General features: G+C 38.8%; 1 protein-coding gene across 3 annotated transcripts in view; it reads left to right on the top strand.

Moving 5' to 3' along the window:
* The first annotated feature begins 1,544 nt into the window (after window positions 1-1,544).
* The window catches only part of pard3aa (par-3 family cell polarity regulator alpha, a), a 521,056-nt gene continuing 497,598 nt past the window's right edge, over window positions 1,545-25,002 (top strand). The window contains exon 1 of one of the 3 annotated variants that reach the window (XM_037537061.1): window positions 1,545-2,088. In XM_037537061.1, coding sequence (XP_037392958.1) covers window positions 1,969-2,088 — 120 coding nt within the window. In that variant the 5' untranslated portion in view covers window positions 1,545-1,968. The remainder of the gene's footprint in view (window positions 2,089-25,002) is intronic. The other 2 variants (XM_017704401.2, XM_017704387.2) reach the window with 2 other exon arrangements.

Genomic DNA, 25,002 nt, shown 5'->3' on the forward strand with positions numbered 1-25,002 from the left:
TTCTGATGCATCAGGTTTTTTCCTCCTGTCTACATCTGGATGGTTTGTTTATTTTTTTCAGAAAGCTTTCAACACGTATAGCTTGTTTAGACATGTTAGATGCTATAATGTGTCTGTTCTTGACAAAAGGTCTCCTTTTCCACCAGAAACTGTCAACAACACATGATGAACAATAGTGGAAATACAACACTAAGCCCAGAACTTTCACAATGTATCCATTATATTATATATATATATATATATATATATATATATATATATATATCTCCAACAATCCACAAGCATTCTCTATATTGAACGGACTCATTTCAGCTTACATTTGGAGGGATAAAGCAATGGTGTTACTGCTACAACTGTCAGACAAAAGCATCAGAGCATAGAGATCATCACCTCGGTCTTCTGATCTCCACCCCCCCCCCCCCCCCCCCCCCCAATCTGCCCCATATCCACTGCAAGGTGTAAGGAAAAAACAATTGCTCCATTCATTCCCTCTAACTTGATTTACAGAAATGCTTACTCACATCTTACTCATTACACAAATAAGGAAGCTTAAGCTTTCTCACGTTTTGACCATACTCAGGGCAGGATCACAGCTCATGTAGTTTCAATGTGAATCATCTGCTGTAAATCTAAGGCCTAAAGGAAGGTTCACCAAAATATCAAATTTACACAGATTCCCTTACTTCTGATGTAGTCGATCAACCAAGACATGTGGTGTCTGAAGTTTATTTCTTAAGTTTTGCACTAGAGCTACTGCTCAAAGGGTTTTGGGTTACACACTTGCAGTACTTGTTAGCCACACTAGACTCACAGCTCGGTGCTAAAGTGAAGAAGCAAGCTTCAGACACCAAACATGCCTCGGCTGAAAGCCTACATCTGGGGTAATGGGAAAGCTGTGAAACTAATCTGTCAGTGGACCATCTCTAAAATATGCCCAAATCCTCAGCTCAACAGCTTTGTTTCAGCAACAGAAACATGGCTACACCTTTCAAAATGAGTTATCTTTATTATGAGGTTCTGTTAAGACTTCATGTTTGAAAAAAATGTGTTTCAGCAACATAAATGAGGGACACAAAAGAAACAGCAGAAAAGAAAATGTGAAAACAGACGTTTATGTACCTGTAAATAGCCAGTGAGGCCAGCGAGCCTTTACTATTATAATGTTAGAAATGTGTTGTGAATTATGTAAGCCCACTTCCACCTGAGGGCAGAAAAACTGCCCGTGTTTCTCCCTTTCTGGCAGCAGTGCGTCAACATTTTAAATCTTTTAACATTTTAAATTTTAAGTCATTTCCTTAAAATATGAAATGACGACGCTTCGAAAACAGGTCCTTCCAATATTCGCTCAATAAACTCAAAACAATAAAGGATCTTGAAACAGACTTCACATCTCTAAATGACTTATTTTCCTGGGATATTGACTCAGTATCTCGGATTTATGACTTACTATCTCGGGATTTTGAGCCATCCTGGAAGTCATATCATGCTGAAATGACATTTAAAAAAAAAAAAAGTAAGTAATTATGTTGGGATAACAGGCCACTATATTCGATTATTGCGAGATACTAAGTCAGTAATCCCGAGTCATATTTTGTGCTGGGAAGCTCGAGGGAGCTGCTGAGCGCGTCTGAGTGGAGAAGGAGGGAAACACGGTGCGCTTCAGCGAAGAGGAGGTGATGAGTCAGTGCTCGCCTTGCCCAGCCCCGCCGCCGTCACAGCGCGCGCGCACACACGCGCGTTCGCACGCTCACCCACTGAACAGGTGGGTCTTGTAGCCGAGCTTCACCTTCCCTCACGCACGTTCCCTCGCACCTCTGAGGAGATATGAGGATTCCCGCCGGCGGCCGCCGTCTCCTGCTCTCCTGGATATAATGTATCGGCGGAGAAAGGCTTGTGAGCGAGCGGAGCTGAGCTGTCTGCGAACTAACTGAGCTCTCCTCGGACTCTCTGGGAATCCCGAGGGCGAAGATGAAAGTGACAGTGTGTTTCGGAAGGACCCGGGTGGTCGTACCTTGTGGAGATGGGAATATTAAAGTCCACAGTCTTATCCAGCAGGCGGCCATGAGGTATAAGAAAGCTATAGCGAAGGTAAGTGTCGCTCGTTTTGTTTTGCTTTGCCCTTTTTTTCCGCCCTGAAGGTGGAAAGCTGCTGCAGCGTCCTCAACATGGCGCTTCTCTGGGAGAAGAACAGGGAAGAGAGGGAGAGGGAGAGAAAGGGGACAGTCCTCCTCTTTTTGAGCTCAACTTTGTTGGAGAAAGTCGGATCAGTTTAGGACTTCTCCGGCGTGTTTGGAGAAGGTTGTTTGGACGGGTGTCTGGGCTACATTCGCTGTAGTTTCCCTCTGTGTGCTTCTATAAACAGCGCAGGGAAGAAGCTAAAGTAAACTTCAGCGCGGCTCTCCAGCTCAGGCGAGGCGGCCGTTTTCGGTTAAATGTCTCTCCTTTAACATGGGGCACGGTGTGTAGCCTGTTTAACGTCAGAAGATGGACTTACGTTACCTTCTGCTGTCTCCTCGGAGTTGAGGGAACTTCCTTCAGGAGCTCAGCTGGTTGACGGTTGTTTGCCACCACGCCACATATTCCCTTCAGCAAGATTTGTCGATTGAACCCAGTATATACTTACTCATAGTCAGCGTCAGAGATACTCGCCAACAAACAGAGCAACGCGCCCCTTCAGAGTTGCAGTACTTCTTGGTTCAAGGCTCATGCAGGTAACCGGAGTTGGAGGACTGCTGTTCAGGTCCTCACTCGGGTAAAGGTTTTAAACCAGGGGTGCCCAGATGAGCAGGGTGGATGCAGGTTTTCATTTCAGTGAAGCAGGAACACACATTTTGAAAAAGAAGACTAACCGATTAAATAAGTGTAATCAGGTATGCCTCAGCTTGTTTGGAATGAAATCCACAACAGGCCTGCAGCTTGTGTGGCTGCAGGTTAAGATTGCACACCCCTGATTTAGAGCCCTGAGATTCACTTTGTCTAGTACAGTGGTTCCCAGTGCTGGTCCTGGTGTATCATTTCAGTGTTTTCAGTGCTCCCAACACTGGCTTTAAAATACAAAAAAGTGCAGGGCAGGTTGATGCCAGAACCAGGAACCACTGATAGTCTACAGATGAAGTTTTGGTATCTGTATGGAGGCAATAGCAGCAGACAATACTGGAATCGGATATCAGAAGGTCAGAAGGGGGGAACAAAGGAATCAGTCTGATTCAGTCCATCAGATCCGATGCTTTAACGGATCTGTCCTGATATAGCTCTCGTTGCATGATGTTAGCTGTGTTGTCTTGTGAGGTAGTCGGTTTTTTTGAGCATGGTAGCCCACGTTTCAGTGCTCATCTTAAGTAAATAATAAACATTAAATGCTCCAATTGAAAGTAGCTCATTTTGAAGTGTAGAAGAATTAGAATTTGTATTAGGGAAAAAATTGGTATTGTGCCATCTCTAGTTTAAACAAGGACTCACAATTTTTATCCACAAAGGACTAGTGTAGCTGCAAGTTCTCAGTCCAATCCAGTAGAAGCACTAGATCAGCTGGTCTCAAGCCTTCAAACGATTGATTAGTTTTATGAGCTCCTGTATGGTTAGAATGAAAACCTGCTGCCACACTGGCCTTTTGTGGGTATTGCTGGCCCTTGGTCCAAACAACTTTGTATGTGTTAATTTACTCAACAACTGCCTCTCTATGACTGAAAGAAACTATATTTCTCCCTGGTCAGGTCACTAAATGGTGACCTGCTTGTGTTGGTTGATAATTTAGCACTACAGCGTTTCCCAGTGTTAGTCCTCAGTTTCCAGTGCTATGCACTCTGGAGTGGTTTCCCTTCTTCAAACACGGCTGACTCAACTCAACACCCCTTCATGGGGTTAATATGGGTATGTTTGAGCAGGGAAACTGTAAACTGTGCAGTGGGTAACTTACTCCAGGAGCAGGATTGTGCCTTTTAGAATTAGCTAATCCTAATTCCTAATTCTGTTCAGGATTCAGAATGATCTTCTAAATGTGCTGACTTTGGCTTAAAACCTTTTGTGTGCCCCAAATTGCATTATGTTGTTTCAGTGTTAAGAAGCTTTACTACCCAATCTAAGAAGCGGGTTGTGTTACAGCCTCGTAAAGTACTTCTAATTAAAGTAATTACTTTTACTGGAGAAGAGTCTTCCTTGACTCAGACATCCAATAATCTGAAAAGGCCATTATAACTTAAGTTAATGGTTAATAATTATTAATAAACATATAGTTTTATGTTGTTTATTATATGAATACTTTATATACTTAGGACTACACACAAATATACTCTGATTATTTCTTAATATTCAGCAATAGGCACTTTTATAATCTGACATTTTTCCTTCTGCCCAGTTCTCAACATCTGATGCTGTTAATAACGCTGTGACACCCAGCTTCTGCAAGCTTTGAATGCTTTGGTAAACCAGTGCTGGTTTTGCCAAGATCTATTTTTTTTTTTTAAACAGAGCTCTCACTGCCTTAGCATGGAAAATTATTCAGAGGCCTTGCTCCCTACATTCTTGTTAAAAAGCCTGGAAAAACTGCATAGGCTTCTTTGTGTGATGGAAATACTTGGAACGTTAGTGGGACTCCTGGTACTCTAAGGGCAGTAAGTTTACTGTCACATAGATATTTAATTGTGGAGTGTCTTTATTTGCTTTCATCCTGTTTATTGAAATCAGTTAGATGATTCAGCTTGTGCATCTGTCTCAAATGCACTCTTGAGGTTGGTGCTGCCAATCCAGAACTGTACAGTGAGATTTAGAATAAGCTAGCATTGTGTTCTGACTTTTTAATACTAAAAAAAGTGTAGTAGCTCAAAGCCACAAATCCTCTTGCATTGCTATATGAAACCTGATCCTTGTTGCCTTGGAGAGACCTCATGTCTCAATGTGTGCTTCTCAAACAAAAGCATTGCTTCCTCCCTACAGATTTGTACCATTCCACTCTTCCTATTCTCATTAAACTAAGCAGGGACATCTTACAAACTTGGGACACGAACTACACACAGACTCGTGTGGCCGGTCTGGCACACTCCAGTCCTTTGGCTCAGCAGAAAACCGACGGCTGGCCCATTGATCGGCTCAGTGTAGGATTTCCCTGTGGACTTGTCCAGGCATTCTCTACTCCACAGTCCACTCACAAGAGGCCTCAGGACAGATATGCTGAAGCTGGCTTTTTGTAAGGAACCTGCCATTCAGTCACTAGTCAATACAACTGGCAGACAAGTTTCAGTATCAAGCAGGACATAGGATACATGTCACTTTTTTTTTTATTTCTGATTTCTGCAGACAAATTAAAACTGATGAAATGCACCAGTATTGTCATGCAGACATTAAACAGAATGAATCATGCGCCATATATTTGAGTTCCTTCCTTGGAAGCAACAGAATTCAGACGATTGGTAAAATAAATTATTGGCATCCAGTAAACTGCAGGTTACTATGCAGTTTATGCAGTTACTATACACTGAATGTCTTTGTCTACAGGATATCTGTAATTGCTCTGAATCTGTTGCATTTATGATTAAGGATGTACTGTCGAGAGAATTCCTTGTGGGCTAATGCAATTGTAGAAGTTTACACTACATCCACTTCGATTACCACAACAGAGAAGTGTAGCATTGAGTTATAGCTTAAACATTCTGCTGTTTCAGAATAAAATAAATGCATTATCAAATATCAGTATTTTAATATTGGTCCAATGCTGTCTTTTTTTTTTTTTTTTTTTTTTGTTAAATGGTCAATACCAATTTCATTCCAATATCTTTGTGCTTCCTTATGATGCATGCCGATGTGTTGTCACTAATGACACCTACCATTATACTCTGAAAAGTCTGTGCATCATTCTACCAATTAGTTCAAAGTCAGAGTTCAAAAGACTTTTCAGGCTTTTAACTGATTTTGACTTCACACTAAAATCATTTTCCCTTGAGTGACCCTATACCAGCGGCCACAACCCAGATGTTAAGAAGAACCATTTTGTCCCTTCAACAAAAATCAAACTACCTTGCTCTATACATGTCCATTTTACTATCTTGGCTCTAAATATGTCTCAGTATGTGCTAATGTCTTCGTATATGCTAAAAAAGTTTAAACAAAAACAAAGAGTTACTTTTTTCTGCTTTAACCTTTAGCTCCGCTGTAGCATCTCTGACAGGATACTTTTCCGCAAAAGTAGCAGTTTCTTGTAAAAAGTTGAACATTAAAAGACATTTTACAAGGTTGGGGTCAAGTTCTCCTTCGACAGCTTCTTGTTCAAATTTACCAGTTCCACTTTAAATGGTGCCTGAGGTGCCAGAATGTAACTGCTGGTCCATCTAAGGTCGATTGACTTCAGCTTCACGGCTTTTTAGTGTTTGACAGCTTCTTGTAGATTAAACCGCATCAGGAAACCACCTGAGTGCTTATAAGTGCATTCGTCTCTAAATTATTGATGTTCGTCTTAAATCTTTGCCATTGCTGTTTGGTTAGCTCCTAGCTAGCTGAGCTTGTTGTCTGTGTTGCTATAGTGACCAGAGGTCTGCACACCAATCCTCAGAGTTAAAGGGTGAATTAGCAGTTATACATTAACTCCAGCGTTTAAGACAATTTATTATTAAAACTTTGTCAGCACGATCAGCAGAGCTTTATTTTACTGTAAAAGATTTTAAAAATGTAAGTTAAATTAGAAAAATTTCATTCTGCTGTGGAGCTCTGACTGTGCAGTAAGAGAGCCACATGTAGCTCCGGACCTGCATGTCACTGAGGGGCCATCAATCTATAACTTAATTATGTTTATTTTATTGAAACAAATGATTGAACATTTTCATTTTGTTGCTACAAAAACATTTATAATACTTCCTTAACTTTATCAAGTGTTTTGGTAATGACTGATTCAGTAGTGATACATTTACTTAACTTTGAGCATAAAAAAACAACAGACAGTACATGCACAGCAAACACTTTGAACATTGTACACATGTAATATCATAAGATTTCTTCTTTAAAACACAAAGTTTCATTATTGGCAGCAGTGACGATGTTACACACTTTGAGTTTCAGGCTTTAGGACACATTCACATCAAAACAATGTGATCTAACTGCCCATGTGGCCATGAAGGACAGGGATGCAATCTCACTTCCTGCTCTAAAGTCCAGGGATGTAGCTAAAATAAGGCTCTGGTAAGCTTGGATCCCTTCATCATGAGCTTTAATTGACATTCAATCCATGAAATACAGGACTTCCTGTAATTCAGTGAGTCTTACACACACTTTGCTCATGGTGCAACTTAATATGACTTGGTTTCAACTTGATCTTGCATTTATATTTTGTTTATATCTTTTTGCTTCTTTTAATGACATGTAAGGATGTTACACTTCAGATCATTTACAGGGTGAACCGGTTTAAGTTGAGGGCTGTTTCTGTAATCTAATGCAACTCTGATGATAAGGTCAGTGCAAGGGTGAAATAAATGAGCACTTTAAGCCCTCTCAGATTGCAGGTGCGCAGAATGCATTGCAGTATTCTTTGAGAAAGGGTCATTCTTTGAAATGGCCCTGCTTTAACCTAATTGCATAGCTAATTTTGTCTTGATTGTGCAGATGGCTCCGGGTGGAATATTTTTAATGTGGTGCACCTTCTGACCCCCTCTTTGTGCCCCATGCTGGTAGAGTGAAACATAAGAAGACAGAAAGGCCAGTGATTATTATTGCAATCACTGCTGAGGTCCTGCAGACACTGGGTCATGCTGCATAAATCCTGAGGGTAATTACCTTTAAAATTGGAGTGTATCAGTAGAACATATTCATAAGCGTTGTCTGCACATTATCGTTTGAGCTCAAACTACTATTTTGCTTATCAGGGTTACTAACAGTCATTTTAGAGTTGTGAACTGAACATCAGTCTGATCGTCAGTCATCCCATAGCTCATTATATTAGGTCATCACATTCTTGCATAGATAATTGCATGCCTTGTATCTTTTTTTTTCAGTGTAATAGTGTTACAAGATTTAAGCTCAACTTTGAGCAAGAAATGGCAGGCAGATCAAACAGACTTCTTGAAGGAGAAATGACTACACATTATACATGTTTTTACAAGATCATGGTACTGCATGTCTATTTAAAAGGATTGTTTTGCACACATTATTGTTATTAAAGCAGATGCAGACATGGACACTTTTTAAACAGCAAGTTTACAATGAACTCTTGACACCACAACTGTGGAAACTAGACTGAAGATTTTTGTGCTTATTCGATTATCTCGGGGTCACTGAGGCACACAGCCTGAACTATGTAGTGTTTTACAGTCTCTAGCTGTGCTTCGGATCCTCTAAAGACCTCTGCGAGGATTAGAAGTGAAAGTGCTTGTAATAGCTTCCCATTTCTCTTTGCTCAAAACCAGCTGTAGTGTGCATTTCAGTTTGCAGAATGGCTCACAGTGTCACAATTTAGATTTCTTGTGAGTTCAGTAACCACACACAGAAAGGTTTCAACAAACTGTTGTTTATTGACAGTGTAACTTTGGCACTACAGCTTTTGGCCACGCGGAATGGTCCTGATTTACAAATTTTTCTGCCGCAAACAGAATCAGAACCTACGTGATGCAAAATTCATCATATTCTGAACAATTAGTTTAATGAATAGGAAGGTTAAAGAAGGTAGTGTTGCAGCTTCATACATTTTACAATGTTAGAATTAATTATGATCGATAATAACAGAAAATGGTCAAAATGGAAATTTGGGCTATTTTAAAATGTATTTTTATTTTTAGTTTCTCTTTGTACCCAAATGTAGATGTAGATGAGGCACCTAAAAACGCACCATGATATCAAATCTTCCAAATTGGCACAGATGGATGCATGAACTCATGGAGTCATGAGCTTTAGTTGTTTTGCGCCTTGTTCTCCCTCCTCCTTGTTCCCATAGAGGCTGTGACGACGGTCTCTGTGTGAGGCCTCTGGATCTATTCCACTGGACAGGCGTGCCGGACCTCCCACTGTTTATAACAACCCTCATCATCGTCTTCACATTCAGCAGAGGCTCGTAACACCACCCTGTGTGTGTCCATACTGGCAGCCCTTTGGCCCCCTCACAGTCAGCTCCTTTTGTTCATGTAAAAAGCTCACATCACTCTCCTTCTGGTCTTCCTGTGTGAGTGATAGCACTTTTCCCCTCCCTCTTTCCCTCTCTCTCACAACTCCCCTGGTGCTCACCGATCACTCTCTCTATCTCAAGACAGCCTATGACCTTTGGCCCGAGGCTTTTGGGAGTCCTCCCTGGGCAGGGAGGAAATTGAGTGTGAGTGGAACTGGAGGGTGCAGCTGGAGAGGAGGAGGAGGAGGAAGGAAGCCTGGCTGAAGCTGCTCTGGGCTTTAATTCTTATTCAAACCAGCCTGGATAAACTTGCCTTTCATCTTGTCACTAAGAAAAGGGGAGTTGAGAGAAGAGAGCTAATAATGAACTTGTGTGTTAATGTGTTGACCCATTGTAAATGTCCTTTGTAGATTTGTCAACATTATTAAAAATTACCATCAAATCAAATATGTCGTAATGTTTTGGAAGTGTTTTTACTTGAATTGGTTTGTCGGTCAGCTGATATTTAGGACTCACAGATTCATTAGTATTGAATCATCTTTTAAATTTGAGATCCTATTTAATTATACATGCTCATATTGGAATTTTACACTAGTAAAAATCAGTATCAGCCACAAAATTTCCATGTCGTTTAGGCTCTTGTTTTCACATCCCCAGAATTAGTATTAAAAGCTTATAGCAGGCCCTTGCCGCTTTCTCACTGGCCTGCAAGAAACTGTGTAGCGATGATAGTGTGTACACTGTATCCACTGCACTGCACTTTTCACATAATAAAATGTCTGTTCATTGATTAGTGGTAATGTAATTGCCTTTTAGAGAGATTGTTTTAATTGTGTTCACTTGATGTAAGTCACTGTGGGCAAAAATGTCAGCCAAATTACAAGGAGTGAAAAACATTAATGTAGAGGCAGAAAGCTGCCCTGTTAAAAATCTCTAAGAGCCAAGGTCAGTTTACATTTGTATAATGACCAGGGGAATTTGGTCCGCCCAGAACTGTGTGACAAAGTGCATGATCATTATTGCAGAATTACAAAAGGCATGCTTGGCCATTGTTAATGGGTTATTGATTTGGGCAATGTTATTACAGTGCAGATATTTTATATAAGTTTAAGCCAGTTATTTATAGCATAGCAGTCCCTTCTGTCCTTGATTTAATGGGCCATGTGAATATTGTGAAGGACACTCCTGTTTTCTGTAAGACTGAGTTTACATGTACTCCAGACCCTTTCGTGATTAAGCTCTTCCTAGGAAGAGAGTGGAACCTCAGCTAGGGCTTCTGAGACTGTCTTCTAGCCAGGGAGGAGATGCTTAGCTTCAACTCAACACTAAAAGTTTGATGATGTTAGCATTTGCTCAGTTAGTCATGTGTTCTTTCTCATGCGTGACAAATGAGTGTGTTGGCCTTATTGTCTTCTCATACTGTTTGGTTTTTCAGATTCCTCTGCAGTTCTCTGAAGGGTCTTTCTTTCACTTAATAAAAAAAAATATGCTGATTTGTTCCTGTGCTATGAAATGGTTCTGTACTTAACTCCAGTTGCATTACAGTGCTGTGTTTCTGATGTAGTGACTTATATTAAATAACTGATGATGTTGATAGCTTTTTCTAAGCTGACACTGTGAAATTTACCATCATCAAATCTTCATAATTTTCTCCAACTGTGGTGTTTTGGATTCTTTGCCAGAAACTTGCACACTTGCATCCCTGTTTATGGTATGGCTTGAAGTCAAATAAAGGCACCATAAATCACAGTATAAATTGCTTTTTGTTAAGTGCTTAGTTAACCTACAGGCTAAGCCTATAGTAGTAGCTGTTTATTGTTATTAGGCTGGGCTATATAATACACTGTCTTTTTAAATAGACACTGTATTTAATGACTGTTTTACTTTAAAACTGGAGCAGGTGATTTTGTAGAAACCTGGAAGTATAAGCTAATTTTTTAAAATATCCAACCAAAAAAATTCCACCTCCTACTTTCAGCCCTGCTTTCAAAACCATGACCCCAAAACACATGAACGTGCACGGCCTACAAACATATATACACACACACAGATTACATACAAGATAAACATGGCTTAATGGCTTATATGTACAGCTTAGATCATTTAATATTAGAGGTGGACTAATATATAATGTACCTACACGATTAGCTATGTTAGCTACATAATTCAGGGAAAAATAATTCCCTATAAACAAAATAAACCAGATAATTACCTGTCCAACAAAAAAATAGGCACTTTGGTGTCACTTTCCAGGCTTTTTCATTCCCTCAGGTTTGCCACTGTTGGAAAGCCACACTAATTTTCACTCAGGTTTGACATCTTGCTGAATCCAACCTCTTTTTGTTCAAAACCTTTCTGCTTCTGTTTTTTTTTCTTTCTTTTTTTTACAGTGCAAGATGTTGTAGGTACCTATATAACTTTCTCTGCTGTTCTTGTGAATCTAGCTCACTACATTTCGTCTGTCTCTGTCTGTCTCTGTCTGTCTCTGTCTGTGGAGCTCTATGATTGACTCTGCAGATTCACAAATGAGCACATGTGCAGAGCATAGGTGGGTAGACAGGCAGGTAGGCCATCTGATCATTTAATTCAGTCCGAATGAAATGATTGGACATGGATTTTTAGAGTCCTGTGACCTCCACAATTTTTTTGTTTTTATTGTTAGAGCATTACATGTATTGATTACTATTGGAATTTAAAGAGTATTTCAAGAAAACGTGCTACTCCACCTTTTACGTCCAAATATCACACTGGGACACACTGACCAGATAAAAAAAAAACTTCTGATGTATCTTGAAGGTGGTAGGAAGCTTTGGAAAGAGTGGATTGATTATTGGGACAGGCTGTTTGAAATGTGTTTTCTTGCAGCTATGTTCTAGTCTCCTTCTGCATTTATCTGTTAGGTTCTTCCCACCTTCCAGTTACATCATTAGCAAGAGGTGTTTCTTTCTCTTTCTTAAATCCATATTTTGTGCTCTGTGCAGAGAAAACTACAGCGGGTGTTGGCCTGTTTTGCAGACCACACAGATTGTGAGACCAATATGATTTACTTGTGTGTACCCTTTAAGCCAGTTTTTTGACATTTAAATTGCCCACATTATTGACCATCACAATGGATTCCATCCATCACAGGTTCCTGGTACATAGATTAAGATCGCCTCATGCCTAGCTCTGCTGTGTCACTCAGTCAGTCGTCTTTGCAGTGCGCTGCTTAGTACAGTAATGAACTGTGTGTTGGTGTGTGTGTGTAAATATGGGCCAGTGGGGATTACAAAGTCTGTCTCTGATCCTCTCCAGTGACTGGCTCCATGTCACGGTCAGGGATAAAGGCAGCCGGAGCAGTCTTATCTCTGTTCACTCTGCCCCCTTCAATGGGGCACTGCTTGGTCACACACTCTGTCATCTTATGCAGCAGCTCACACAATCATGTAGAATGCTTTGTGTATTTGATAAAGCTCATGTCACGACTGTGTTGTGTAATCTGGTGAGTGACTCTGTACTCTGACATTACAAGCCACCTGGTGTAGGGGACATGATGATGATGATGATGATGTGTTTGATAGATTATTTTGTGGGTTTAGAAAGACACAATCCTCTTTTTACAATTGACCAATAGGGACTGATTTGATATGAACATTTTGGCTCTGATCATTTTAAGAGGCTTAATATTGCAGGAACTATGGATGTACATATAGCATGTGTTCCAATACCAGTATTTGATCATTTCTGTGTACATGTTGGCATTTTGAAGAAAACATTTTGTGGAGGTTTGCAAATGACTAAAATGACATTTTAGAAAATTAACCCAGTACCTAAAGTTTCTGTTCTTCCTGAATACAATTAATGTCATCAAATATAGGTTTGAAATATCTAAATGTCTGTCCAGTGCAGCTATTTTTAAGCAACTGTCTGCCGATTCCTGTATAATTCCGAGATCACCATGTGTCCCTACCGGTAACTGAAATTATTCTAGACTCCAACAGTTTTAGTTAAACAGTACTTTACTGACTGATTATGTCAGGTAGATTGTCACCTGAGACAAGTGAAATATAACAGTTGTGAATTGCTATTTGTCACATTTTAAAACGATTTAACCATAATGGTGTCTGATGTTATTTCATTCTATGTAGCTTATTACGCAGGTGGACAATTTATTTTGTAAGCTTAGCAGTCTCTGAAGAGTCAGGCATGAACATGGAAACTTTAAAATACTCAGAAATGGTCCATTAGAGTTGTGTGTGAGATTGCATAAATAAAGCCATCTATAAATATTATTGTGCTATGAATGTGCTTTATTTTTTGCCGATAATTCTCACAGCCTTAATATCAACTGCAATTTTATATTCTACATCACTTTCTGTAAATTAAGATTTTTTTTTTTTGCGAAGAAAATACACTTTCTGGCTTGAGACCTGAACGCTGAATGTCATGTGCCAGACTACTTATGGTTGTGTTACATAGACAGCACATGTATGTTTGGTTGCTTCTAATTGATGTACCTCATGTACAAGCAATTCAGGAGCTCCATGTAATTAGGTTAACTTTCCCTACTTTATATGTAAGACAGCGCTGGTGATAATATAGCCTATAAAAATGATTGATTTTTAAAAATATGATCTATATATATATAATCTTTCGGCCCTACTTGCAGCTACATTTTAGATTCCTAACTGATGTGAATGACCTACTCTTGTTTGAAAGGGTTAATCCAGCAAAAACATAGCCCCCCTGAAAGACATATTGACACCCATGCTAAGCAGAATAAGGTAACCTTGAATCATTTCAGTTCAGTTCAGTTTGTTTTATTGGCTTAAAAATAATGCTACATTTCTATTGCAGAGCTTAGTTTACAAAGAAATGTGAATGAAAAGAGAAAATGGAACATTTTAGTGTCTGACAAAAGAGTGTTGTCAGTCATTCAAATCAGATTCCTTTGATGTGCACTTGGTGTGTGTGTGTGTGTGTGTGTGTGTGTGTGTGTGTGTATTCTGTTTGATGTGGCTCTCAAAGTTTAGGCTTGCTTGAGTTGGACGGCAAACACAGATCTGTTAATGAGTAGCGTAGCACAGACAGAGTGGCCTTGGGCTCGAGTGACATGTGATTAGTCTGTCAGTGTGAGCTCTTTAAGCGCTCCATCAGACTCATGGCCACACTGGGCCAGATCAACATGCCAAATATTCATGGCAGATAGTCTTATTTTCCCAAAGTAGGGCTAATTGAAGCTTTTTGGAGATTGTTTCCGTTGCATTGTCTAGAACAGATAAAGCTGTTCTTATCTGTTCTAGACAATGTAATATGTTAAACATTACCTACAAAAAGGACAAGCACCCCAGGTATAAAGCAACTTTAGTTACAGGAGCATGAGAGGGCATATTGTTGCTGTTATATACAACCCCAGTTCCAATGAAGTTGGAACGTTGTGTAAAACATAAATAAAACCAGAATACGATGATTTGCAAATCCTTTTCAACATATATTCAATTGAATACACTACAAAGACAAGATATTTAATGTTCAAACTGATAAACTTTATTGTTTTTGCAAATATTCATTCATTTTGAATTTGATGCCTGCAACACATTCCAAAGAAGTTGGGACAAGGGCAACTAAAGACTGGGAAAGTTGAGGAATGCTCAAAAAAACACCTGTTTGGAACATTCCACAGGTGAACAGGTTAATTGGAAACAGGTGTCATGATTGGGTATAAAGGGAGCGTCCCTGAAAGGCCCAGTCGGCGACTGTGAGTCAACAGCAGCATCTAGCTACAGCCAATGGGAACGCGTAGAGAGCAACCGCGTCACCGTTGAAATTATTTATCTTCAACTCTCTCTGCAGAATAGACAGTCCCTGCTGGCCCCGTGCCTTTATCCATCGTCTCGTCCATATTCGTTCCTTTTTCTTCTTTTTCTCATTACAAATCAGCGCAGTGACAACTCTTGATTGCTTGTTTTTTGACGTCCATTTTGTAAATGACCTATCTTCTACGTGGTATTGCTAGTTCTCACGAGAGTTTAGTTTTCGTGTGTTCTCGTGTTTTTGGACAGCAGCCAGATGAGTCGGCGATTCCCCAGGGTGAAAGTCGTTTAATTTGTGAGCCCGTGTCGCCGAGTCATGTAGTGTGAAAGCCACAACAACTGAAAGACTCGCGATTACAGCACAACCAGTCATGTAGTGTGAACGGCACAAAAACTTGACGACTGAAAAAGTCATGTAGTGTGAACCAGGCATAAGTGGCAAGGCAGAAAACCAACATTGAATGCCTGTGACCTCCGATCCCTCAGGCAGCACTGCATTAAAAACCGACATCATTCTGTAATGGATATTACCACATGGGCTCAGGAACACTTCAGAAAACCATTGTCAGTGTCACAGTTTGTCACAGTTTGTCGCTCCATCTACAAGTGCAGGTTATAACTCTGCCATTCAAGGCGAAAGCCATATATCAACAACACCCAGAAACACCGCCGGCTTCTCTGGGCCCAAGCTCATCTGAGATGGACTGACGCAAAGTGGAAAAGTGTGTTGTGGTCTGACGAGTCCACATTTCTAACTGTTTCAAAATGTCCTCCGGTCCACAGAGGAAAAGGACTGTTCAAAAATTTCAAAAGCCAGCATCTCTGATGGTATGGGGGTGTGTCAGTGCCCATGGCATGGGTGACTTGCACATTTGTGAAGGCACCATTAATACTGAAAGGTACATACAGGGTTTGGAGTACCCTATGCTGCCATCCAAGGAACGTCTTTTTCAGGGACGTCCTGCTTATTTCAGCAAGACAATGCCAAGCCACATTCTGCACATGTTACAACAACAAAGCTTCGTAGTAAAAGAGTGCGGGTACTAGACTGGCCTGCCTGCAGTCCAGACCTGTCTCACATTGAAAATGTGTGGTGCATTATGAAGCACAAAATACGCCAACAGAGACCCCGGACTGTTGAGCAACTGAAGTTGTACATCAAGCAAGAATGGGAAACAATTGATGTCCTCAGTTCCCAAACGCTTATTGAGTGTTGTTAAAAGGAAAAGTGATGTAACACCGTGGTAAACACGCCCCTGTCCCAACTTCTTTGGAACGTGTTGCAGGCATCAAATTCAAAATGCGTGAATATTTCCAAAAAACAATAGTTTATCCATTTGACCATTAAATATCTTGTCTTTGTAGTGTATTCAATTCAATTGAATATAGGTTGAAAAGGATTTGCAAATCGCGTTCTCTTTTTATTCATGTTTTACACAGCTTCCCAACTTCATTTGAATTGGGGTTGTAGGTTGAGATGGCATATGGATGGATACTGGATATCAACAGAAATTGTTGATGTTGAATAGAAAGAAATAACAAATTCAATACAGTCTTGAAACAAATCTAGCCTGAAATAGCATTTGCTCACATTGGCCTGTGTTCAAAAAGAATTTTAGAGTAGGAGTGCTGGTTTAGGATCAGTTCCTAATAGTAACATCATCCTAATTAAGAAAAACACGTGAACAATTGTGTGATGTGATGTTAGCCATACATTTCTTGCTGTAGCGTAGTAAAACTTTTAAGATGTTTCATTGTAGTCTACTTTCATATGTTCGTCTTTAATCGAAGTTCTTTAAAAATAACAAATTTTTAAGCTTAGCAGAGGTGGACACTGTGACACTATTTTATTGTCATTGTGAACTTACAGTGGTGAACAGTATGCTTTTCTGAGCATATTGCAGATAATAGTCAGTAATTGAAGAACACTGCTCCTGTAATGAAACATGCACTTGTTCATAGTTAGTCCTGTTTGCCAGAATATAGTACAGCACATTTTGAATACATGCAGTTGTGCTAAGAGTTTCTGCTATCATTTTTTTCAAAATCTTTTGACTTTTGACTGCAGCAAGATTAACATTGGACAAACATTGGGGCACCTAAGACTGTAAGGCTTTCACATAGGAAAGGTTATCATGACCGTTTTCCTTTCTCTGTGATTAGTAATGCAAAGAACACAGAGGTTTAATACAGCTAATGTCATTTGGACGTCAGATGAAACCGTTGTTTTCTTCTCTTTCATCCAGGCATTTTGACATTTCAAGGTTTCCAGGTTTTTGCCTCAGTGGGGTTGCCATAGGCAACATCACATCTGAGTTTTTAAGAGCTGAAGTAGTGGACTTTTTTTTTTTTTTTTCCTCTCTTTTCTCCACACTTTACTCTTTCTCTCTCTGTCTGTTCTCATGCTTTCCATAAACAGAGGAAATGTGGACATGTAAATAATGGATATAAAAAGCCCTGGAGATTGGCTTAGGTGATTAAACCGCTTCTCTACAGTACAACTGTTTTAGCCAGGTTCGCCCAATCCTGGTCCCGAGATCTATCACCCTGCATGGTTTAGGTCCAGTCCTGATACAGGTAATGAAGGTCTTCAGGGGCGTCTAAGCATTAGAACCAGGTTTATTGGACCTGAACTTTCCAGGGTGGTAGATCTCCAGGACCAGGAATGGGCCACCCTTGCTTTTAGCCTATTTGATTGTGCAGACATTTCGACCCACCTTCATTATGCTGGCCGCCCACCTACGCTCTGTCACCTGCTGACTCATAAACAGGTTCCTTCTAGTAGTATGTGTGCATGTATTTGTGTTTTTGTTCGTGTTTAAAAGTTAAAAGTGTTGTTTATCTGAAACTCTTACTCTCAGGTATGTAAACAGTCAAAGCAAAGATATGAGGAGGTGAAAAGAGGTAGACCAAAAGGGTTTCGATGTATACACACAGCATAGGTACTGGGTTTATGCTCCCTTTTTATATACAACACCTTGTGGATTCTCCTTAAGTACTTTTCCATGCATGTAGCTAAGCTGTACAGTCTCCCTCCTCAATGCCGTCCCAGCACAGTAGCATTACTGCTTGATTGGTGGCTTCCTGTGATATTAAAGCCTCTTTCCAGGCTTCCATGTTACAGTAGGGAGTGCGTTAGGAAAACATTGAAAGACTGTCAAGTTCACATCTGGGGTATTAATACCTGGCTCCATAATCAAGAGAGCTTTGATTTACAAGGCAGAGGATTTTTTTATAAGGAAGCAGGCTGAGTTTTGAAAGGCTGAAATACTTCCTCTATTACATTTGTCATGCAGTCTGAGTTAGTTAAGTAAGGAGTGGGCCTCAGATGAGCCCAAATGAATTTGAACAGCTTTTATCCTATTCTATACGTATGTACATGTCTTAACTTGAAAGCCTGACTTTTCTGCTTCTTTAACATACACATTCCTCAGCTGATGGCTAAAGGTGAAGCAAAAGCCATCCTGTTTTAGTGGTGACTGCAGACTCTACTACAACTCACAGCTACAATCTAACAATAATCTGAGAAACCCTGCCCAGACGTTTGTATTTATACTGCTGGTTGAATTGAAGACAGTCAATTTCAACATCTTGTATCAAATTTAAGGATATTTCTGGTATTTTGTGGAGGCTTTTAGCCCAATTTACTGAACTTTGGGCCTTGGTGGCTCATGGAGGCTGTAGGCTTTTCTTCTATCTAATAACAATCTGAGGAATTCTACCCAAATCCTTGAATTTCTGCTGTTGGTTAAATTAAGAAGAGTCAAATTAACTCTTTCTATCAGAATTGTGGCCACTGCAAGTATTTTGTGGAGGATTCTAGATCTACTTTGCTGACATTTCTCATTTTTTAGTACTCTTTGACATTAATACAGCTAAAAATACTAAGGAAATAATACATAAACAAATTATGAGTAAGCCACATATTTTACATTTAAAGAAATGCCTGCTAATACTTCATGGAATGAAATACATGAGGAAATGAATGCTGATTTTGCGTCAAAAGTTTATGAAAGTTATTAGTCTTAGCTTCAATGAATGTTTTCCAGTTGGCACTTTCAGCAAGACATATACTCAAGATTTAAAAAAAAAAAACTGGTTTTACAGTTCATTATTGTTGAGGGAAAAAAAATAAATTGTATAGAAAGTATATTGTAAATCCTACTCCTCTTACACATAGTGTCTATAAATCCTATAGAAATAAATATATCCATTCTATTAGAGCTGCAAAAAAGTAGTTGCTTAAGAAGGATCTCTTAAAAAGAAATATTTTGGTGAAAAATTTATGAGGTACTCAAAGGACACCAAAACAACATAGAAAATAATAAATCAGTTGTTACTAAAAGAAAAGACTTCTATAGAGGTGCCTTCAGTTGTGTTAGGTTGTGAAAACTCTTAATGATCCATTTATATAGCTCAGAAATGTAACGATATTCCTGTCTTTTATGGATTAAAAGATTATTCTTATGTTTAAAGCAGGTGATCCATGTTGTTTTGATAACTATAGACTTATATGTGCCTTTTACCATGTTTTTCAAATATGAGAAAAAATGTATGTATATATATATATATATATATATATATATATATATATATATATATATATATATATATATATATATATATATATATAATTCTTTTTTTCATCTAGATTCTAATTCAATTCTTTCTAAACAATCAGTATGGTTTTCAGAAAAATAATTCTACTTGTATTGCTCTGCTTCACCTGATTGACAAATTTATCTCTGTACTTGAAGAAAACAAATTTGCATGTAGTATTTATATAGACTTTTCTAAAGCTTTTGATACAGTTAACTATCAGATATTGCTGAAAAAATTTTATAAATATGGTTTTCAGAATATTACATACAACTGGATAAAAAATTATATTTCAAACAGAAGGCAGTTTGTTTGTATTAGGTGTTATTAGGTATTTGTTCTTCAGCAAAACTAGATTATTGTGTGGGGTTTATGTATGGGGCCAGTTTATGGGGGGTTATGTATGGTTCCATTGACTTACATTGAAAGTATAGTAGGTTTTTTCCTTTTCCTGTAATGTTACCATTTTGGAGATGCGAGATTTTCTTTCGACAACAGTGCATTACTTGTAGAACACTGACCAAAAAGAGTAATTTAGCTCATTTATTTAGCCTATTTACGGCAACCAATAATGTCCCACTGTCAGATTGAAACTACATTGCCCTTAGGGTGGATGAAAAGAATGAATGAACAAGAATGTAGCTTAATGATTGAATGTTTGATTTTTGTGATCCTTTGAACACATTCAGATTAAATTTTCTGTTCAACATGCCACTTTTTACAAATGATTACAAATGCTATTTCATTAGTAACCAAGCTGGGGAACCAGTAATTGTGAGGATTGACTCACAAGTAGGGCGTCTACTCGTTTGACTTTAATCTGTGTCCTATAATCTGAAATAGAACACAAAATTGTACACGTAGTTTTGAGGCTAGCCAAACACATGGCCCTGGAATTGATCCCTAAAGGGAAAGCGCTCAGCCTCCCCATGTTTTGGATTATCACCATACTAAGTGTAATGCTGAGGCTTGAAGGTGTTCTCTCTTCTGAACTTGGCACATGTTGCAATAGCAGGATGATATGGACGTGTTGTAGCACAACTGAAACTATTTGCTTTGCTCTGTTTCAGCATGTCAGACTGGCCTTCGTGGGTGTGATTGGGCTCCATATTGTCAACAGCTTTCTTCGCAGGCCAGGGGTGAAGCTCCAAGGTGTTGTGCTCCTGAGAGAAGCGTGGTTTACTTTATCTTTTCTAAACACTTTTTGCTGGACTTACTTGCTTTGCTAAAGGGTCATACATCTGACATCATGCCTAAAGAGGATTATATGAGGTATTAACTGTCATGGAAGTTTTCTGTGTGCACAAAACCTTCCTGTGTGTATCCCAATGTCTATTCACCTAGTAGCACAACAAGTGGAATTGTTCAATTAGGTATTAGGCTTTTATTTAATTTTTCACGCCTTTCTTCTTGATAACCCAATGCATAACTACTATCATGTCTCTTTGAGTAGAGTAGAAAAGGCTGATGGCCTCCCCCAAGCTTGAGAACATTACATTTATGTTACATAAGCACTTCAGTTTCAGTTTTCTTTTTCTTTTTCACCACATAATCCATGTGTTAATGTTCAGGTACTTAAATAAGGGCGAGGCCAGTGTAATTCAGAAAAATTAAAGATTAGATTTGATTTGTGGTTTACAGGTAAATAGGATTTTTTTTAATTAAAAGACTCCATATGGCCTTCAGCCACTTCACTTAGACAGAAAAGAATTATACATGTTACAGCACATCAGCTTTATATGAGATGAGCCTTTTTATTACCATTTATATTATGTCAAGTGCTTCTTAATGCATTTGTTTAAGGGATGTCAGTTCAATTTTATATTTCTACTGACTGTGTTTTAGATGCTGTTGGTGGCAGGGTACAGCTGCACAACAGTGTATCAGAAAAGATCTATAGAATAAATTGTACTTTGACTTCTAGTATTTTACACTATAAACTGTAAACAGAGTTAAAAAGAAAACACTTGGTAAACCAGTTTCGTGACATATTCTAAGTAAATTAATGAATCATATTTAATGTTAAATATGGAAATTGATTGAACTTAAGTAAACACTCCATTCTCTTCAGTAGTGCTTAAATTCTGAAGTTTAGAATCAGTCATATTTTTATTTACAAAATTGTTTGCTGATTAGGTGCATTTCTTTCCTGAAAACATATGTTGTGTAAAATACCAGCTTACTGAATAAGCCATAAGGCGTACTTAACACTTTTTAGTAAAATTAGCTTTTTATGTTTTACAGTCTAAAAGTGCGCACATATTAGCCAAATCAGTGATGCTGGCAGCCTGATGTCATTAAGAAACATAAAAATGATACCAAATTTGCAGATGCAGTGATTTTGAAAGAAGCAGAAAAGCTGATTGAAGATTTGGTTTGTCTTTGGACTGGAGCTTTTTTGGTCGGACAGTGGCAGTCTGAATGACATGGTGATATTTCTGTGCATTAAAGGACATGCGTTTATAAATAATGCAAACAGGTAGATGTTTAAGGTGAATGTCACTGGCAGGGAAAAAGAAGGGGCGGTCACATGAGCGCTGTAAGACTTAGTAATATTAGGTTAATCAAACAACAGGCCGTCTTAGTTTCCTTATAGCACAAGGGTTGTTTGCTAGGAGCTTTCAGAATGTGGCACAGTGCTTTTCTTGCATACCACAGAAAAGACATGTAAAGAAATTGTGGGTGTGTGTGAATTTATTAAGCCTTATTCAAAGCCACTCCATTGTCCATGTTTTAACTAGCGCATCCCACAAGTCTGGCGTTGGTCGTTTTTGTTTGGAGATGAATATAGAAATATAGCAGTTAATACCAGATAAGCTGGCTCAGAGTGTGTGTTACTGGGCTTGTTGACTAATTCAACTTGTGTTGTGCTCATTAACATGCATGGAATTTCTACTGGGCTGGCTATACGTCAGCTAGCCTGCTATAGAGGCTGAGAAACAGAAATGTGACCTACTAACTTCAGAGCTAATCAGGAACTGATGGTATGTGTCGGGAAACAAGTCGGGAAACAAGTGTATGTGATCATAGCTAATGTTAATTAGTAAAATGTGGCTCTGATAGCATTATCCACAATCTATTATTTACACTACTTGTGAAATACAAACAGTGACGACACTAAAGACAGAAGTACCAGCCTATATTTTGTTGTCATCTCAGTCTGACCTTTGTGTTCTTCCTTGCTAGATTTCTGACTACTGACGGGGAATCTAATGGGGTTTGTTGCTCAACTTGGCCAAGAACCATCTATTTTGACAGGAATGGACAATTTGACTGACTAGCAAAATTACAATTTTGCATTTATTTGTATAAGACACTGATTGTGCTACAACACAAGAATACTTGTGTTGGGTGTAAAAGGGTTAAATGCCTGCTAACAAGTCAGAACATCACATTTATCTAGCTACCAGCTGTCAGAATTCTCCCCGAGTCTGCATTGATGCACAAAACATCCTAGTCAGATCTTATGTATGTCAGTGGTACTGAATATTTATTATAAACACTGTTTATGCTCTACTGTATACAGTACAGTACAACAAACAACAAAAAGATACAATGCAAATTTCTCCTTTTTAATAAACCTTTTAGATGGTGAAACAAATGTTAAAAAGTTAAAAATAATTTTGTAATCTTCATTTTGTATCAAAACTGAACTGAATCATTTTTATTCACATCCAACTGCCTACTAAATGCCACAAAGAAAACTATTGAATAAAGATATTATGCTTTGAATATTAATCAAACTTTTTCTTTAATCTACACACTGTATCTTGCTCTGACTTATCACAGTGTGCAAAGCAGTAGGGGTTGGTTGTATGTCAGAAAATATTGTATCTAGATACTTTGAGACCTTTTCACAATGCCCAATATGTGCCACAATGTTTTTTTTCTGAGATTTATTATGTTGGGACAGACAAAATAGATCCTATAATGCTACATATAAAATCCTATAGTTGTAATAATAATAAGCCCACAACTACAATGATACTTTCAGTTTGTTATATCTTTGATATACTCAGAAAAGCATATTATAACATTTTATCATGATAATGATAAAATAGTCATATTGCCCACCCCTACAGTGTAATTCTAACAGCATAATGTGTGTGTAGTTTGTATGATAAACATAAAAACTACTGCTAACTTGTCATCTAAAGACTAACTTTAGAATCAGTATGCCAAGGGTTGGACTCAAGCCAGTGCCCTGTTGAGATTTGTGAGTGCCCTCCCCCACCAAATTGCTTTTCCCACCTTAAGCTGTTTTACCAGGAGTGTCTAGGTCTTTTCACTCCACTCCTACAATTGGACATGACAAATACTTACCCGCACATTAAAGTTTGATTGCCAATACACATCAGCATATCTCTAGACTGGCTACTGTAGGGCTGTCGGCACTGTAAGAGTTCAAAATCCATGTGGATACAGATCAAGATCAAACAAAACTTTGCTGTCTCTCTGCCACAGCATTACTCTTCCATTAGCACGCTGCTACATAAACATGCTACCATGTGTGGTTTCTTCCAGCTCAACTTTGTTGATTTGAGCAACAATAGCTAGCATTAAGATCTAATTAGCTATGCTCTGTAAACTGCAGTTTAACGTAGCATTATAGTGGTTATACTCCCTTTGGGACAGATGTTAGAGTTATGATTTCCATAAGCTCTGTTTTCATCTTTGGCATCACAGATCCAAAGAGTCTAATGCAAGAGATTTAATGTGGCTCAAGCCTGGAGAAGTTCATGCTGAAAAGCTGCATCAGACGACTTGGATTAGGCTCTGATCATCTTGAGTATTTTTATTCCTTGTAATTTTCCACCAGCCTGGCTTTTATTAACCAGTCAAAAATTAAATAATTGTTATTGCGTTAGGCTGAGCACATTGTGCAATGCTAGGCCAAAACATTCTCGCTATATATTTTTTTTCTTCTTTTCATATCTGCTGTGCAAGTCAGCGGTTTATACTGAAACTACTTGACCTACCCTGTTCTGTCCTGAACTCAGAGAGGCCATTAGCATGATAGTGTTTGCTCATTGCTCAACTTGTATGTACACCCTTACTGTTCCAATTACTGGTAGTCAGATGAAGCATTGTGTAGTTTATGTTAGCCTCAGTTGCCATTAGATGCTATGTCCAGTTGAAGCTTTGGTGCTAACGAAGTGGCATGGTTCGGACAGGGCTGTGAGATGCTTAGAATTCTAGGGTGGATTTGTCTCTGGATAAGTATCTGCTGTATGGGCAAAACAAAGAGACAGTGTTGGCAGCTTTGAACACTACAGCTTAAAACAGCTTTAGTTTCAAAGCTTGGCTTCTCTCCCTGAGCATCAGCTCTGCCAGCATCTCTGAGTACTCTCTCATCTCTGGCCTGGACGAAGACGAATAGGCTTTTGAAGGCGAATGGGATGAGGGTGAATCGTATTTAGTTCAGGTCCCATCACTTTAGAGTTGCTTACCATTCCTATGGTCCAGTCCCTGGATGCTGGAGTTTATGTTTGGAAATGTTTATGTGGATAACGAATGCTGAAAACCCATAGTGGT

The sequence above is a fragment of the Pygocentrus nattereri genome, chromosome 3 (assembly GCF_015220715.1).
Source record: "Pygocentrus nattereri isolate fPygNat1 chromosome 3, fPygNat1.pri, whole genome shotgun sequence".
NCBI lineage: Eukaryota > Metazoa > Chordata > Actinopteri > Characiformes > Serrasalmidae > Pygocentrus > Pygocentrus nattereri.